Genomic DNA, 19,215 nt, shown 5'->3' on the forward strand with positions numbered 1-19,215 from the left:
GGCTATGTGTCCTACCTGTTTGACTTCAGCCTGCAGGTGTCTCAGCTGGACGCACTGCTCCAGGTGTCTCCGGTGCTGCTCGGCTGCCAAGTCCAGTTCTTGCTGCTTCTCGTGGAGAAACTCCAGCAGGTCCTGAACCCGCGTGGCCATGTCGACGTCTCGGTCACACAGCAGCTCAACGCCTGGAGGCAAGACACACATTAGACTTTGGATGGATACAGTACACCTCTACCTAAAGTAGCTGCAGTTCTGTTAAAGTTCTGCCCACCGTTAACTTCAAATACTTTTATCCCTTCACGTCTTAGTTACTACTTACATTTGTAGTAGTCTTGTAAAGCAAATTTACCTCGATTCTAATAAGTGCTCGATGAATAATATTATCAGTATGTTTCAATACACATGACATGATGTAACCATTCTTTGTGCTGTTTTAGAGAGCACCTATTAGCATGTGAGATCACAGGTGAGTTATTATGGTTAGTGAGTGGGTGCCTCTCACCACAAACGCTGACTGAATTTGACCCGCGACACCTACACAGTATCAATATTACACTAATGTAGCCAACACAGAAATCTGTGCAGCAACAGTGAACATGAGCAGTACCTAGGGTTGGGTATCGTTTTTTTTTGTTTCCAATACCGGTGCTAAAGCGACATTTTTGTCGGTGCCAATACTTAAAAAAGTAAAAAGGCACAAAACGACAGTTGGTGACAGTAAAGAACGGCCTGTTTATTGTTAAGGCAATATGGTCAAATATACATATACGTAAGGCCAACGTTACCTGCTGCCAAGTGTAATGTTAACTAGCGTCACATGCAGTGATGTTTCTGTTGCCTGTAACGTCCTATTCAGAGCACCAGAGGGCAGCACAGGCATTTGAGTGGCACTGAAATGAGGCACTAAAATCTGCATTGCCATTTGGTCCGTTAGATACCGGTCGTCTAGGAACTGGTGCCATATTGGCACTGGATTTCAGTACCCAACCCTAGCTGTATCCCACTTTAACACTCAGCTGAATGGTGACTGATGTGGTGACCAGGTTGACAGTCAAACATGTCTTCACTTCTACTTCACAGCTTTTGAGATCTAATAGCTTATAAGAGCAGCATCACAGGAGGACAGATACAGAACAGGAGAGCATTTGCAGATTTCACAATAATGTTTTAAGACCTTTTAGTGCCTGGAAAAAATTCTAAAGAAAATGTAAAAGCGAAAAGAAAAGAGAAAGCCAGCGATGCTTTCTTTTTCTTTTCTTTTTTCCTTAAGGAAAGTTGATCAAAGAGGACAAAGCAAACTGCAGTATAAAGGAAATGAACACAAGGAAGGTGATTGTTAATACTGTTAACAGACTACACAGTTTTTGGTTCTATCAGAGACCAATGGATGCCTGGATGGCATGGTGCAGTAGAGTCTGGGCGCTGGACTCACCAGAGGCCTGGACTTCGTTGACGTACTGCAGCAGCTCCTGGCCCTGGTGGATGACATCGAAGGTGAGGTTGTTCATGGTCAGGGCCTTGTCAGCGTGGTGCTGCAGCCTCTGCTCGGCCAGCGTCAGGTCCTCCGTGTCAAAATCATTCATCTGACCCGTCAACTCCTCGTTCCACGACTCCAGGTCAGAGATGATCTGAGGAAGGACAATAACATTCCACGTCTCAGAGGCCACATAAAACCATGAGCATGTATTTACAACGCTGAAAGGTCATTGGATCGTTTTTTTTTCTTTCTTTTTTTTTTCTTTTTCCAAATGACAGATTTTACGCTTGCTCAGGGAAAATAACAAGTGTCTTTTTTCCAAACTCTTCAATGGTTTGCGTAACATGTCTTTCTTTCACCAACGGTCACTTAAACACAGACACATACTGAACACACAGCAAAAACCTCACACACTCCCCCCTCCTCCCAAGCAGACTCACGTCGATGGCGTCCCTCTCAAAGATGCGCAGTTGCAGGAAGAGCTCCAGTTTGATCTTCCTCTCCTGGAAGAGCTCCTCCATCTGAGCCTGTGCCTCGTCCAGCTGCTGCAGGACGCTCTCGATGTGGTTGATGGAGCTGTTGTGGGGCGCCTTGTTGCTGGAGATGGCCGAGTCCCTGCAACAGTAACACACAATTAAGCAAGAAGCGGTGAGAAGCAACGCTGTGCACCTTAAAAAAAACAAAAAAAAAACGGCTATAAAGACACAGTTGGGCATTACGCCAAGCAAACTTAGCTGCTCTACAAACTGCTGTATAGCACAGCCTACAGCGGGTTATTGAACTGTAATACAGCAACACAGTAGACGTCAAGAAAGGAGCTGATGTTCATTTAATTTTGGATAGTTATGCCTGAAGAAAGCGAACACAACTATAAAATTTAATTTTCAAGACTGGACTTTTGTAGACTGACTTTTTTATGTTATGATTTCCCCTAAATCCTTTTTCCTTCTAAAGTCCTACACAATGTTATGTTAATAAAGGTATGTTAAATGAGAAACTAACACCAATGAATAAACAAAGGCAGTAGTGAACTGAGTATTTAAGGAACCTATACAATTTAGTTGAGTAAAATGAATTAATTAATCGAAGAAAAAAAGACTGAGGGTACATTTGTAGCCTGAAATATTCTTTAATACATACTGGCTATATACACATACTGTACCAACATATTCACATAGACACTCGCATACAGAGTGCTTAGGGTGCACACAATGTGGAGCGCAGATTATGTGTGAAAGTTAAACGGGTCATACAGATCCTGATTCATCAATCTGACAGATGCACACATGCATGATGCACCAACACACAGACACCAGTGAGTTACATATGAGCAGGCAAAGACAGTGGAGGTCAGACAGATTCTGATCAGCTTTGGGTTGATTATTCAGCGTGACACTCAAATGCACATTCATGAACGAATGTGTGCAGCACATACAGCACAGTGACAGACACACAGCACAGTGACACACACACAGCACAGTGACAGACACACAGCACAGTGACAGACAGACACACACACAGACAGACACACACACACACACACACACACACACACACAGTGTGTAGAGTTACAGTTGCCTCCCGGGGAGACTGCCACACAATTAAACTGGCGCTTATAAAAGCAGACTTATGTAAGAATTCACTGTGGAGCCAATACACCGGAGAGAGAGGAATGGAGAGAAAGAGAAGAAAGAAAAAAGGGGGGTGGATGAAGAGGGACTGGAACATCCTCTGTATGAAAAAGAGTTTGGAGAATGAGGGTCAACTGCATCCACCTCTCTAACACATCCTCCCATCCTCTCAGCTTTCTTTGTTTTAGTTTTCTTGCATCTCATTACTGTCTTTTTAAAATGACACAATGACTATTCATTGTTTACATATTCACTAGAGAGGTTCTGATACTTGTACCGGCATCGGAGCACCGTTCTGCCACTGGCAGCTACTGTTTTTAGAGCAGTGAAGAAAAATGAATTTCCAGTTCGGTCTGCTAGCAGAGAGTGTAACGTTCAGGTAACATTAGTCAGAGCTAGTGTTGGCAAAATGTCAGAAATATGGCAATATTTTACACGGGAAAATCCCACCAGGAAAACGGCGACGTGTAAAGTATGCAAGGCTTTAGTTTCGAGCGGTGGCACTAATGTTGCTAATTTCAGTTGCTGTTGCACTACTGTTTTATACCATTACTGTACTATTTAAAATGTTAAGTGTCTTTGATATTACTAAATTGTGGCTCCACTCTGACCGTTTTTAAAAGGAATTATTTTTTCCTAGATGTATTTATTTATGGTCTTTTTCAATTATGACTGACTGGCAAACTAGATGATAAAAGAAAGTTCTATGGTATCTATTCTCTGTTTGTATTTGTTCATGTTTAACCATCCAAGGGTTTACCCTGAGCCAGGCTATACAACGTTCAGTCAAGTTCAGGTATCGGAAAAGTAAAAATGTTATCAGAACATCTCCAATATCCCCACTTTTCACACATTTCAAATCCAAATCTGCCCATGTCTAAATGACCCTGCCAAAGCTCCATTGAGAGAAAGACTAAAAGAAGACCATTGTGTAAGTAGGCCTAAAAATGTGTTTGCATTGTTTTTGTTACACTTTTTATTGTCACTGATTGGCGCAGGGTTTACTGCATCATTGGCTGGACATTGCATGTGCATTATTATCTTGTTTTCTTCCACTGCTGAGTTCCCTGTCCAAGTATTTTTTAAGTGGTTTGAAGGCTGTGATGGAGTCAGTTTATTGGTTTTACTCTCTAGTTACCTGATTTATTAGAAGTGAAATTTAGGCTGGTTTCAGCTCACTGTCAGACAGAGAGTACCCTTTTTAGTTTTGTTTCGTTTTTAGTGTCATTGTTTGGATTTAGTTACACTTCTAGTTTTAGAATACAGAAGGTTACTGGACAGAGAATAATGCCTCCATAGTTGACACGCATGTGTCCACTGTTAAAACAAGAAAACACGTATACAGTATCACATAGCGGAAGAATTACCTTAAGAGCTCCATTAGAAGTGTAAACTAAGTAGACGTGGCTCTGAATTATTTCCTAAAAAAATTCTCCTGTACAACACTCTTTGTTTGCTTTTTACAGAACATCCAACTCAGGGTTTCTGAAGGTTTCAACAAGTCAAATTTAAGATATTTTTAAGACCTTTATGAATGAAATGTAAGACCTATATCACAACATAAAAGTTCAACAAAATGCAGAGTCACAAAAGTACTTGCAAAGTAAATAAAATGATTACAATTGAATAAAAGCGAGTAATAATGATCTGTACATATACAGCAAATTATAGTTGGATGAGCGAAAGAAAGAACTACAACATCACAGAATAAAAAAATGTACTTTCAGTGAGCATTAGAGGTAGCGTTACATAGACGTAGGGAAATTTAAGACCTGTATAAAATGATTTAAGACCTAGAACACAATACTCCAGTGAATTTAAGACTTTTTGAGACCCCGCGGAAACCCTGTAACTGTATCATTTGTCATTAATGCTAAGCACTGGTTTCATTTGGATTCAGGTGTGTGTACCTGAGCTGCTGGATGAGATCCTCTCCCTCCTTGATGACGTTGACGGTGACCTGCAGCGTGGTCTGCTGCTGCTGGCCGAAGCGTTTGATCAGATCCTGGACGGCCTCCACCGACTCGGCGTAAACGTCGTCCAGCAGCTCCTTCTGGAGCTCCTCCAGCCACGTCCACAGCTACAGGAGGACATTCATGAGCACCGTGTGTATTTTAAGTGTTCTTATACTATCCTATGAGCTTTTTTGGTAACTGTCATATCAAATATTTAGGTAGACCCAAAATTAAAACACATTGGTTTGATGGACTTGCATTGAAACTCACACTGGTCTGCACCTCTTTTAATTCTCACTCTGGTCACAGAATACACACACACACACACACACACACACACACAGTGATCCCACCCCAAAATGCCAACCATTAGTAACGCTAATTTAACGTCACATTTGCCATTACGAAAGCTGTAATGACAGTCGCAGAGGACAGTTCAGTGACTGCCATCGATCCTGAATCCCTCAGCTATATTTTATGGTCGAGCCTAATAGTGCGTACAATTTGTACTCGGGAAATCAGAATTTCTTAGTTCAAAGTAAGAATCACGCCCCCCCTGACTTCGGATTTCCGAATTGGGAAGTCGGACAACCTCACAGTACCCCGAGCTCAAAATCCAACATGGATGCCCCGTGCATCAACAGTTGTGAAAGCTGTAGTAACATACAGTTTATCAGCACTTCTGTCTTATTTGTGTCTCACTGAATCAGTCGTACACACAGTCCTGTCCAACTTCTATCTGTGGACATGTTGTTAGGCTGCTTGTATGCACTAAAAACAGCCTAATGCGCTATTACCAACTGGTATCGCTAACAATGGCTAACCTGGCTAGAGAAACTACCACTGTGGATTCCGCCCTGTTAAATGTAAAGCAGTCAACTCAGGTGTGACGTCATTCCCAGCTCCGGCTTCCAAAGTAAATGGAACGCACTATAACCTTGATAGTCACCTTAGCCGATCCTAATACCTTGTCACCAAATTATCCTTGTTTATGAGGTGAGGACTGAGAAATGTCCATCTCTATGTGACTAACTGTATAAAAGCAAAAACAACGCACACATATTCAATTCCATCTGGTAATTATTTCCCTCTTGCTCAGAGAGCACTGTGAAAGCTCTCATCCACACTAACACACAGCCCACCACCCACTTCAGCATTACGTCATCCTCCCCTGCCTACCTCTTTGACGTGCGTGTGGAAGGCGACAGACATGTCCAGCAGGACTTTGCGCTGCTCCACGCGGCGAACAAAGTCTTGGATTCTGTCTTCGAGCTGGTGGGCGGCCTGGTAGATCTCCTCTGGGTCACACTCTCCCGTCTGGGCCAGCTGCTCGGCCGCCTCCAGCAGCTTGTCTGCATTGGTGTACGTATTCTACACCGAGGTCGGGGGATGGAGAGAGAGACAGAGATGGATTAACCCTGGAAGACGGTATAATGCAAGTAAAACATATTCGGAACACAAGCAGAGAGAGAAAGAGAAGAGGCAGGGAGAAAATGAAAAACAGGAAATGCAGGCGACGTGTACACTGATAGATTCAGTGATAGTAGAGCTGCACAGAGATAAATAGTGAGAGGAAATGGAGACATAAGAGGGGGTGAAAGTAAAATAAAGAGGAAGAGAAAGATGCTACAGAAACAAATGGCTGCATTAAGGTAGGGTATCAGAAGGTTGATATTATTTATTATTTAGCTGATCAGAGCTGCTATTCTGGGCACTTCTACACAATCTTTGTCAGTTTTTAGCAGTGGTGGAGGGAGATCCTTGTGTCAAAGCAGCAGTACTGCAGTACAACAATACTCCATTACAAGTAAGATTTCTGCATTGAAAATGTCACACAACAGTATGCAAGTATTTTCAGCAAAATGCACTTAAAGTATCAAAGTGTCATTCAGAAATAAAAAAATTAAAAAAAAAACTATCAAATTAAAATGAATAAATAAAATGGGGAAAACACAAAATATGAGTGGTGGCTGACACTATGTGCTATTTTAACATGAGGAAATGCAACTATATATTGGCATAGACTTTGTGGAAAGTGAGAGTTACAGAAACAGATCCGAAGCTACCTGTGCCACTTCCTCGAAGTCTTCGTGCCGTTTCTGTAGAGCTCGGGCTCGGTGGAGGGACTTTCCCACGCCTGTGTGTTTGCTGAGGAAGGCCTCGCCGTGGTTTTCTATCCAGTCCAGCACCTGTGCAGAGAGGCCACATGTCCATAAAGTGGCAGACTTTAGACTGGCACTAGAAATAGGCAACCACAGGGGGGCGCTCTAAGGTGGTAGATAAGCCACAAGTGTTGATGATAATTAAAAGAGTGTGTAAGAGAAGATGAATGACAGAAATAATGATTAGCATTTTACAAGGCATTGCACTGAGCCTTTCTGTTTCGCACTCCTCTCCCTGCACGCTGTCCTTCATAGCGTTAAGGGATGAACAGCATCTGCTTGAACATATGACCCAATTCAGTTGCCATAGCAACAGTTGCCATGTCAACGCTCTCAGGAATGCCCATGATTTTTGGACAGTGTGCAACTGCATCATCATTTTGGACCATTCGATTATGGCATTCTCATTAGGCTCGTTTTCAAGCCTTTACTCTACAGAGGATACATTTCAGACATTTATCCAAAGCTCTTTTCCACTGAAACGCATGATGAGTGAAGACGCAAGGTTCCAGCAACTTGCTCAAGGACATTTTGATAGGAAACATGGTTGCTGCTGGGATCAAACCCTCTATTAAGAGCAGAATTCTTCTAACCAGTAGGCTACCCAGCAATTTTCAAATTACTGTCTAACCTCTCTCATAAGACTGGCAATTAAGTTTGGTCTTGGAATTACCACGTGTGCAATGCATATAAACAAAAACATATATACAGCATGTATGCGTGTGTCTGTGTGTACCTGTTGGACGTCCTGTTGAAAGACACAGAGCTGCAGACGTTGGTGCAGCCGCACTTTGCGGTGTTGCCAGATGTTTTCCAGCTGTCTCTGGTGATGCAGCACCTCATGGATGATGTCCAGGACATGGTGCACTGCCTTGGAGTAGTTTGCCGATGCTGTCAGTGAATCAGCGCTGCTTGGGGTCAAAGGTCGCTGCAGCTTGTCCAACAGGGCTTTGCCATCTTGGCTCACCTGAGGAAGAGTTCGAAAATAAGTTGTCACGTCATGTTGAACTCACCACTACTACACGAATGCACAGGAGTGAAAAGCACTAGCACTGAAAAGTATAGTGGCATGAATACGTTTTGTATTTGACTTCAAAATACCAACAGCCAGCAAACTGTGTGGATAATTGCCTGGGAAAGCGCACACTTTTGATGTAACATTTTGTAACTTAAAAAAGGGAAATGATAAAAGAAAGAGCCACAAAGGAGGAATTAGTGAGAAACACAATAAAAAGTTTACAGTTGCAAATAAACAGCTGCAGTTCCTTTTATACTGTATATTCCCAGCGTAAAAGTAGTCATCTATTTTAAATTAAATTTGAAGTACAGAGTAGTACTGTGTAGACGTAGCTTTAATTTTGACTTCATCCTAGTGTGCAAAATGTAATTCTTCCCCAAACAATACGAGAGCTCCATTTTCCAGAGTTTGAGAGAGAAACTTAATTTTAGTATAGTATAAATTTCACTAACAGAGAAAAGCTACCCCAGTTACTGTATGTGAGTTATGTTCTAATAAAAAAATTGACCTAATTGTCACTAAAAACTAGGATAAAACAAGGATATTGCTGCAAATTAAACAGTCCGTGCTTTAGTGTGATGTAAAATGTTATTTTCTACTCTTAATTGTTTTGCACACTGTATATGTAGAGGTGAAGTGTGGTATTACCTCAGAGTAAGCAGCAGTGATGTGTTCATACAGGCCTTGGTGGTGGTGGATGGCGTCTTCAAGGTCTTGCAGCTCCGAGGGCAAATCCACCTCGCCGCACGCCTTGCACCACGAGTCCACGTTACTCATGTACTGCAGGGGAAGAAACGCACGCTTACATTTACACACACTGCCCCTCAGATGTAAAGCGTTCCACATGAGACACGGTTTGATCTTCCAAGGAGTCACATGCATGTCAGACATTATTATTTATAATTATTACTGAGCTTAAAGATGCTGAAATGTCCTGGTTTATGGTTATGAGCTCTCAAAGTTTTTTCAGAAACATTATACATGGCTGAATGTGCTGTTTATTGGCCTGTGGTGCTTTCCAAGAACTTGCAGTACACCCCTGTGGGAGGGGAGGAAAACAAAACAATCAGCAAGGCTGGCCTCAAAGAAATATCACAAGTTGAAGTGATCTCATTATTGCCTTTTAAACATCTCTCCCATTATAAATCGGAATAAGAGACATGAGTAGAACAAAGATGTGAAATGAGCTTCTCGGTATGTGTGGAGGAGAAAAGGTTGGGTTGAAACCTCTGAGAGAAAAAAAAAAAAGAAGAAGCCGTTTCTATTTTAGCTCACAAACATGAAAGGCTGATCTGATGACAGCAATATTCCAGGTCGGAAAAGTCGCACCACCCATTTTCCCTAGTTGGGATTCTGCTTGTGTGCTTTTTCAGGCCATAAATCATTCCATAGTGGCCCGACTAACGAGCATGCATGTGTGTATGTAAATATATGTTAATGCAACGCATATGTTATAGATTTAATGAGGTCAAATGGGAATTTTACAACCCATACAGTGTGTGCATGTGTCTGTGTGCATCCATTAAGATCAACACCTCAGCTGGTTCCAAAGGTACATCAATGTGAGTTTTACAGACTTCAGTTCCCACTGTACTGGACTTGAAGGAATAGTTTTTCCAAGAATCAAACAAACAACAAATACTGTGATTAATTAATGAGCTTTAGACATGCTGGGAAGGTTTGCTAAAGGGCTGGAAATTCTAGATGATTTTCTATATTCTTGTGAATTCAGTAGAGCTAAAACAATTATTCGATCAGCTGATCGCCAGAACATTAATCGGCAACATTTTTGATTATCGATTCATCAATTTAAGTCATTTTTAAAAAGAGAAATGTCCAAAATGTACTGGTTGTAGTCTCTCAAATGTGAAAAGACTCCCTGTGCTTATTTGTCTCATATGATAAAGACATTACTATCTTTCAGTTTAGAACGATTATTCACACAAAACAGCCCTACACCTGTGTTATCACTTTTGTGTCTGACTCACCTGGTCACATTTCTGGTGGAAGCTGGCTGACATCTCCAACAGCGTGCTGCGTTCATCCAGCGCCGCAGCGAAGGCCTTCCACTCCTGCTCCAGCTGGCCTGAGATCTGCTTGATCTGCTGGGAGGCGTAGTGACCCGACTCCAGCAGTCGGTTGCCCACTGACATGATGCGGTTGATATTCACGTACACGTTCTGCACGGCGGGACAGGGAGAGAGAGGGAAAGAGACCATTGAACAGAGGGTAAGCACCCCACATTGGGTGAAAATGAAATGAAAAAATTTGAGCAACTAGATTGATTACTCCTCTCAATGGTTTCATAACTGTTACGTAAGGCTGACTGTGGATAAAGAACAGGATTACTTAATACCTGGTTGTGCTGCTGCTAACACGCAGAAAATGTTCCAGTGCACACAAGCTGCTCCAAACAAACACTCAAACACAGCACTAGAGGTTAACGCTAAGTGCAATAACTATATGATTATAGAGTGCAGGGCACGGACCCGATAGTCCAAGTGGGTGGAAAAGCATTACCTCCTGTGGGGAATCAGTGTGTGCGTGCGTGCGTGTGCGTGTGTGTGTGTGTGTGTGTGTGTATCTTACCATGCAGTTCATAGCAAAGTGGTTGTGCTGGGTTTGCAGCTCTATGGCGTGGGGGTGGTTGTTGCCAATCTCTGTGTAGCCTGCCAGGAACAAACCCTTGTTGTGCATGATCCAGTCAAACATCTGAAGCACAGGGAATGACAGAACAGACACACAGAAAAAATAAAAGTTAGCCAAATGAAAACACACATATATATATATACACACACACACCCACAAGGTACAGTTTGACCGTTAACATTCACAGATCATTGCAAGAGCAGGTAAAACCAAACAGCTGGCACTTAGCCATGGGGGTAGATTGACTGATTGTGTTTGGGTACTGCTGCAGTGGATAGTTGTCATCGTTCCAGGCCAGACTACTGAGAAATGGACTGCCTCTATTAAGAGTATCCTCTCAGGCTCTCCTAGAGAACAAACTCCTGGCCTACGGTGTCCTAGCAACAAGCTCCTACGACTGCAGTGTATCCAAGACTGCAGCTCTCTCTCTGTTGCTGCAACCTGCTATTTTATTCTACTCACTCAAACATGAATCTCTAAATTTCTCTCCCTGTCTCTTTCCATTTTGTGCTGCAGCTGTCATCACGAGCCATCTGGGGGGCAGCCCGAGTAGGTGGCTATGCACCTGCATAAGCACTCCTCCATCTTCCCGTCTCTCTTCCTGGGATGTGGTGGAGGGTAAAGCTATTCAGTTTTTACCTCCCAGTTTATTTGTGGAAGAAAGTTTAAGCCACAGTTTTAAGGGCAAAAATGAAAAAAAAGGACATCAGTTATGAGCTCTGCATACACATTATAAATCAATCCCTCTATTGGCTACTATCTGCCTTACACTGATCACCGACAATGGTTATAGATTACCATCAACCATGCTGAATGATAGCCCCCGACTCCCAGCATCTACCGACCTTCTCTGCGTCCTGTTCGAACAGGCGGAGCTGGAAGCACTGATCCAGCTGGAGCTTGCGGACGTGCCAGGCCTGGTGGAGGTGCTGTCGGGTGGAGTGCAGTTTGTCCAGCAGCTGGGTGATCCGTGGCACCAGGCCCTGTGTGTCGGCGTTACACATCCCACCGCTGCTACTGCTGCTGCTGCCGCCACTGCCGCCACTGCTGCCATTACGGTTGGAGAAGGACTCGCTGCTCTGGATTCTCTGGAGCAACCTAGAGATGGGTTTCATGTTGTGTTTTAATGTCGAGGCTAGCATTATTCATGTTTGTGATTTGTCACAATTTCTTTACTGAACAAAGCTTTGCATTTGTGTGAAATATGTCATATGAGAAATGTTTGAGTGGATTAGCACGAATAGAAATCCCATTGACAGAAGTAATATACAATAAACAACCATCCCATTTATACTGTTACATTTGCAAGGATAGGATTCTTGTGAACTCTTACTAAAACGCAAATGTTTAGATTCAACTAGAGAGGAAGTGTATTAGGTGTTTCATTGTTGTTCAGAACAACTACACTTGAAGGTGGGGATGAAAAGCTGGCCTTCACAGAGAGGGAGACACCATATCGTTTAAAAATTGAGACAACGACCAGGCACATAGGAAAACATTTGGAAGAAGTTGATTACAGTTTGCGGCCTTTGCCCTACTGCTCAGTCAAAAATCAAGCAAAAAAAGAAAAGAAAACAACAACATAAGTATTTCTGTGTGCTTACCTCTGTCCCTCGGTGTCCAGCTCCTCTATCGGGGCTTTTATGACTTTCTTCTTCAGCGTGGCGTGCTCTTCTATCATCCGTCTGGCCCCTTCCAGATCTTGGGGAAAGTCTTTTCTTGACACAGTTTCTTGCATCTCCTCTAGTCGAGCCAGCATCTGGGTGGCGTGCCCAGAGAACTCCTCAAACGCCACACGCACCTGAATAAAAACACAGCGAAACATCTGAGTGAGGGGCTGTAAGTTTACGAATATAACAGAATATGACTCCAACCACCAACTACTCACACCTGAACTATTATCCCCTTCTACCACTATAGCTGCAGACACAATCTAAGTCATGCACTTGGCTTGTTGCTCTCTGCTTATTAAGTACACTTCTTCATTTGAATGCCAATGGGGATTTTAGGGATTTCAAGATAGATATTCGGATCAGCCAGACGGGCTTGAGTGACATGATGGGTGGGCCAATCTCACCTCTATCCACTCTTCATGGTTGTACTCCAGGCTGCCATCAAAGTCAGCCGTCAGTTGGGAGGGGTCCACCACCTTTGTCAGGCCCTCTAGTGACACCATGGTAGTCTAGGGAGCAAAGGTGGAGGAAAAATAGTTTAGGGGAGAGAGCGAGAGCGAGATTGAAAGGGGTTTAGGCGGATTTAGGTTCATTTCAGGCAATTGAGTGCAAAATGCTTCTAATCTCTCCTCTCCTCCCACTGCATTTCTTTGCTGCCTTCTTGCCTTGTTGACGATTTTGTTATTTAGAGAAGACATGACCAACCTCTAGTTCCCCAAACCTAGCAGCACAGGTTTAGTTCAAGACAGCAGAGTTGCAGGGATGTGATTTTTAGAAAAAGCCATGTAATTAATAACTTAATATATCAATGGCATGATGACTTAAGCACATTTTATCCTCTTCGTCCTGCCAATCCAGCCCACTGCAGCTCAATGATGACCATAGAACATTTTAAAAAGGAGCCACCAAAAAACTATTTTTACAGCATCCACTGTTCTATCACAGACCAAAAAACCCCTGCACACAAACACACACCACCAATCAGCTACGAGCATGTACATTACTGAGTGTTACTGTAACAAGTGTGTGTGTGTGTGTGTGTGTGTGTGTGTGTGTGTGTGTGTCGAGGGTTTTCTCCTGGCTTTTGTAAAATGAAAACCAGAGGTAGGACATGTTTCTCTCCTTCCTTCCTGTTGAATTGAGACAGGAAAAAAAGAAGCAGCAGGCCGAAGCGCAGAGTGCCGACTGCAACCTTAATTTTGATTGTTGATGAATTGCTCCATGGTTCTGTGGGAGAAAAACGGTACCCAACACCCCTGACCGATTCTCCCTTTCACCATTCGACAGAGTACAAATCAATTATCTTGAATAACAATAGCAAACATAGCGATATCAGTGTTTTCCCCTGGCAAGAGCCACTATGCTTTTTTTTACCCAAGGACAACAGTGTGTTTCTGCATTGTTTGGCCTACACAAAGCAATCTAGCTATCGTTCTGTCTCCATCCATCTCTGGCCATGTGTGTGGGGGTGTTGTGCGGAGGTGGCCTCGCAGAAACACAGAGGCGCTGAAACCAAACGGGGAGACATTTCCTTACTGGATTTTTGAAACTGATATTGTAATATGCAATTGTTGCACAGGGAGGATTTGAATTTTACTTCACTCTAAAGTGAAGGACAACCACAGGGCGATCAAAGATAAACTGTGTCAAGACGTATTAAGTGTTTCCTTCTAAGCTTAGAAGTCACAAAAGACAACATGTCGTTTTTAGCTGGACGCAGCACACCAGTTTACTCAGGCATGGACAATTTTGCACACATTTACTGAAACTGTTCCGTATGTAATTTACTTAAATGAAAAAAACTTCCATCTGCATACTTCAGAAATCTTTATAAATGTGCAGTATGAGGTCCGGTAGTGACACACAAATACAGAACACATACACATGTAGGGTATCCAATCAATGCTTGTGTGGCATGGCAGCTCGTGGATAACTAACCTGCCCCGTGGCATCGGTCTATAATTCCTCTCACATAATCAATATGGTGTCATCCGACTACAGCGGACCTGTGTGTGTGCGTGTGTGTGTACATGTGAACAATCTGAGGTATTTCCACACCAGTGCATCCACTAGCTGTAGTCAGAGGCTCAATGGAAACGTATCAGAAACACACTGTGCACAGGGGTCCAAGAACACTCTGTACAAAACAGTAATATAGGGGGGGACTATGTTACTGTATATGGGTTTGTATCAACACATGTCTCATTATGAAGAAGAAGCTGATCATTATCATAGTGAGCAAGCTTTTTTTTTAACAACAGATCAAAAAGGAGGGCGGGAAATTGTTATCTGGTCCTCATTAGAGGGCATTTTCTAAGCAGGCTTCAAATCTGGCGAAGGCATCTTCACAACTTCAAAAGCAGAGAACCCGCAACGATTCGTCCATGCAGTGGGATGTTCAGTGTTGTGCTGGTATTTGTAAGAGCACACTGGTGCGCAGCTTGGTGCCGGTTCAACTATGAAATGGTCAGAGCATAAAAATAAGCCTGTTCTTGTGAATATATCATTAAATTAACTGTGAAAATGTGTTCTAACGCTTGACTGACAGCATCACAAACACTCGTCCTTGTGATGTGCTGTGTGCTGATTACGTACAATGAGCAGCTCAGCTGGCTACAGAGGTCGTTATGACAACTCAGCTGACAGCATATTAAGGGAAAACATTTTCCACTTTTACAACTTATTACCTCAAAATGGCACATATAGTTGTGATAAGTTGATCATAAGTTGATCCTCACCTGAGCAGCATATAATTACATAATAAAATAATAATCATTGTCATGGGTAGCAAGTGACATGTAGCTGTGACTATATAGCCTCACATCTTAACTGCAGTCGTTACATCTCCTCTGGTTTCTACTTTGATGACACAATTTGTCATCTATAAGTTTACATCTATTGCTGTCATGTAAGGCAATACAGTATATGACTAAACATTTTGACAATCCTGAACCTATCGTATTGTTATTCTTTTGTGTTGATTTTATCAATTTAACAGGTGTAAAAAAAACAACAACATGCTTGCGGCTTCAGAGGCAGTTAATTAAGTGAGCCACAAGCGAGCAGAGATGACATTAAAATAAACTGTTATTGTTGAGAATTATAGGTTTTCCCCATCCTACCTCAAATTCGAACTTGGAGCTGCCGAAGTTGGTCCTCTGCTTCTGCCAGAAATTGTCTGGTTTGATGATGAGGGCGACGTGGATGCAGGATGGGAACGACTCCTGCAGGATCTTCAGCAGAGGCTTGATGCTGTCCCACTTGGAGCCGCGCATATCAACGATGACTGTGAAGCCATGTTTACACACCTCCTCACTGGGATGGATGGAGGTCGGCGGGAGTGGGAGGAATTATAGAGAAGAGGAGGGAGGGAGGGAGGGAGGGAGGGAGGGAGGGAGAGGCAGAGAGAGATTGGAGAGAGTATAATCCAGAGAGAGAGGAGACAGATGACAGGCGTGGGAAAGGATGAGAGAGGGATGGAGAGAAAAGAGAAAGACGAGAAGAGGGAGATAGAGATTGAAAAAGGAAAGGGGAGAAAAGAAATGAGAATCAAAACAAACAGTGAGATGACGCACTTTCTATACTGTGAGAAAAGCCTACGCAGCAAACACACACCCACGCACATCCACGCACACCCATGCCCACACAGAAACCTGCGCAAGAGAGTCACAAATGTGTGCAGAAATACAAAAAATACTAAATCGGCACATTTGTGCAACCTCATTTTCCTGTGGTGCTCTGTTCTGGCCATCATTATTATGACATAACCCTACACAGACACACACACAGACACACACACACAGACACACACACGGACGAACTACATCTACTCACCTGAAACCAAAATCTGTTAATTATGTAAGATCTTACCAAAAATAACTGTTTGTCTTCATGATTTGAGAAGCAAACATTTCGAAGACTGTTTGGCATCATGCGTCTCATTACTACTACTTGTTCATTTAGCAAATCTGGACTGCTTCTTTTCCTTTTGGTCATTTTAGGCATTTAGAAAACACCTTCAGTTTTTCAGACTTCCCTTACAAATATAATTTTCATATCCCTCTATTACTGTAAATGCATCTATCCTTTTTCAAACCTCTTCCCTCTCCCTCTGTAACAGCCTGTCAGTAGATAGCCAGTGTGCAGATGTTGCCTTTCCGAAAATAGAACACCACTGGTCACCAAATAAACCACACAGTTGAGAGAGATTACAAAAATATGCAAAACATGACATGATGGTGTGGTTGTGAATGCCTAAAGGACACAAAACAGTCCAAAAAAAGAGATCATTTACAGTGAATGTACTCGCATTTTAAACCACTCAGAGATAATGTGGTGGAGATGAGAGTAGACGGAGAGAAGATGGACAGATGGAGGGAGGAGAGGAGCGGCAGACTGAAGAGAAAGAGAAGTAAACCGAGAGCTGGAGAGGAGAGATGTTTTACCTGTGAGGTGAGGAGCTACTCGTCCACAGTAACTACTGCTGCTGCACTGCCTCAGCTACTGCGACACTTTGTTTTGCTTTCTCACACACACACACACACACCTCCTCACACATGCGCTCTCCATCTCTGTCAGTTTTAATCCCCCCTCCCTCTCCACTGCTCTCTCTCTGATGATCCCTCCTTCCTTTCCATCATTTGTTTTCTGTTATACATCCCTCTCTTAGCTCAGGCTTTCTCTCTCAGCATCTCACTGTGTCTCTAGAATTGATCTTTGGCAGCGAAGAAGCTGCGGCAAGCTAACTGGTGCTGAATTATTTCTCTCTCCATTCCTCCCTCACAGGCTCATCTCAGCTCTCTCGTGCGTTTGCTTACAGAGCCTCATCCACTTGCTCCGGGTGTTCGCTTTGTACTGAGGCATTGCTTCTCTTTCTGACAACAATGACAACAGAGACACACACACAAAGATACTGTACTTGCATGCACACCACAGAACAAATGTAATGAATGTGTAACCTGGGGATGCCGGCGAGGTAGGCGATCAGTCTCCTCAGGTCGTCCGTTCGTATTCTATCGTGGTTGCTGCGTGATGGAAATGTTAACACCGGACCACCGCGTCTGTCTCTGCCACCTGAGGCGACGCACACACACACACACAGAATGTGTCAGATTAGAGAAAGAACATAATAGAAGACAGAAAATATACTATATGTGTAATTGTCCTTGTTGCTTCACATCCAAAACTGCTGGTAAAATTTCACAATTTACTTTAAAAGAAAACGTGTTTGGACTTTGACATACGGACTGTGTTTTAGTGGAAAGCAAAACCCCTGATTCTGTGCCTATGATGAGCCATTGTAGAGCTAATATAGTTCAAATAAACTGAGTGTTATATCATTGTCACTAAATCAGCAAAAATCTGACTGGAGTAAAATAGGCATCATAGTAACAAGATAAATCGACAAATATGGGATGGGCTCGACAAATATGGGATGCTGAGCGTGCTAAATTAAAGAGACAGGATTTCTTCTATCCAACTTCACAGTTAAGAACTTTCAGGAGCTGCATTTTGACCTCTTCCTATTTTTTTCCTGTGCTAATATCTAAACACAACATAAACCAGACTAAGAGTCTACAGCCATTCTAGGGGCTATGCGAGGCTGTACATAGGCACATAATGCTAATGCTAGCATGACAACATGTTCACAGGTATAATTTCACTATCTTAGTTTAGCTTGTTAGCGTGCTAACATTTGGTAATTAGAATTAAACGCAAAGTACTGCTGAGGCTGATGATAATGTCATTAATCTTACAAATATTTAGTTATAAACCAAAGTATTGGATTCATTTTGACCTGATGACGGTGCCAGACGAAAAGTTAGAATCTCTCCAAAGTGATTACAATTCATCCTGAGGGGGACGTGAATGTGTGCACTAAATTGCATGGCAATCAATGCAATAGTTGAGATGTTTCACTCAAAACCTCACTGTGGCACTACAGGAACAGTCAGGGGGTCTCCAAAGCCAGCAGGATATTTCATCTGGGGACCATGAATGTCTGCACAAACTTTTGTGCCAACACATCAAGCAGATGCTGAGACATTTCACAGGATAATTGAAAACATTGACCTGCTGGTGGCGCCAGATGGAAGGCCAAAGGATCATCAAAGTCAGTAGGATTCATCCTCTAGAGATCATGAACGTCTGTGCAAAATGGCATGGCGATCCGTGTAATAGTTGTTTAGATACTTACTCTGTAGTGAAGGACAAGCCGTCAGACTGTCATTGCAATTCCTAGAGCTATGCCGCTAGCGTGGCTAAAAATGATAAATACAAGCAAACACATGCAAGCTAAAAGCATGGTTTCTGTATTTTATGCAGTATCCCTTCACAGGGTACAATTTTTGCATATCTGACAATTTGTCTGTTTACAGTATTTCCGCCTTCAACAGCATTCTAGCCTGAATCCAACCTTTTGAATATTATTTTGTCATTTTTAATTGGTAGTTGGGTAACATTTGCTTATACAGCACATAATGATGAGACTGAATCATGCATATCTGGTACTATAATAATAATAATATTATCTTGCTTCTAGTTTCTGACCAGTTGCAGAAGCAGAGCCGCTCCACTCACGTGGGAACTTGTAAACACTGACTGCCCTCTGCCCACGAATGAGTAAGTTCAGTCGGGTTGTTGTGTGCCTGTAG

The 19,215-nt window shown here is 42.7% G+C and overlaps 1 protein-coding gene and 1 long non-coding RNA gene across 7 annotated transcripts in view; one reads left to right on the top strand and one right to left on the bottom strand.

Annotated features, from left to right (window-relative positions):
• The window catches only part of LOC144529312 (triple functional domain protein), a 78,715-nt gene that overhangs the window by 23,610 nt on the left and 35,890 nt on the right, over positions 1–19,215 (bottom strand). For all 5 annotated transcript variants that reach the window (XM_078268326.1, XM_078268325.1, XM_078268323.1 and 2 more), the window contains exons 4-18: positions 17,521–17,635; positions 15,685–15,877; positions 12,967–13,071; positions 12,494–12,690; positions 11,735–11,987; positions 10,830–10,952; positions 10,229–10,420; positions 8,889–9,020; positions 7,959–8,189; positions 7,127–7,249; positions 6,240–6,431; positions 5,016–5,185; positions 1,915–2,089; positions 1,430–1,625; positions 16–182 (exon numbers count right to left, since the gene is read on the bottom strand). In XM_078268326.1, the coding sequence (XP_078124452.1) occupies positions 16–182; positions 1,430–1,625; positions 1,915–2,089; positions 5,016–5,185; positions 6,240–6,431; positions 7,127–7,249; positions 7,959–8,189; positions 8,889–9,020; positions 10,229–10,420; positions 10,830–10,952; positions 11,735–11,987; positions 12,494–12,690; positions 12,967–13,071; positions 15,685–15,877; positions 17,521–17,635 (2,564 nt within the window). The remainder of the gene's footprint in view (positions 1–15; positions 183–1,429; positions 1,626–1,914; positions 2,090–5,015; positions 5,186–6,239; positions 6,432–7,126; positions 7,250–7,958; positions 8,190–8,888; positions 9,021–10,228; positions 10,421–10,829; positions 10,953–11,734; positions 11,988–12,493; positions 12,691–12,966; positions 13,072–15,684; positions 15,878–17,520; positions 17,636–19,215) is intronic.
• Positions 6,427–11,847, top strand: LOC144529314 (uncharacterized). Of its 2 annotated transcripts, none has more exons than XR_013502976.1 (3): positions 6,427–6,712; positions 11,406–11,507; positions 11,759–11,847. It is a non-coding gene; the product is annotated as an uncharacterized LOC144529314 (long non-coding RNA). The 2 variants fall into 2 exon arrangements; XR_013502975.1 differs by having other exon boundaries at positions 11,683–11,764.

The sequence above is a fragment of the Sander vitreus genome, chromosome 14 (genome assembly GCF_031162955.1).
Source record: "Sander vitreus isolate 19-12246 chromosome 14, sanVit1, whole genome shotgun sequence".
Classification (NCBI taxonomy): Eukaryota; Metazoa; Chordata; class Actinopteri; order Perciformes; family Percidae; genus Sander; species Sander vitreus.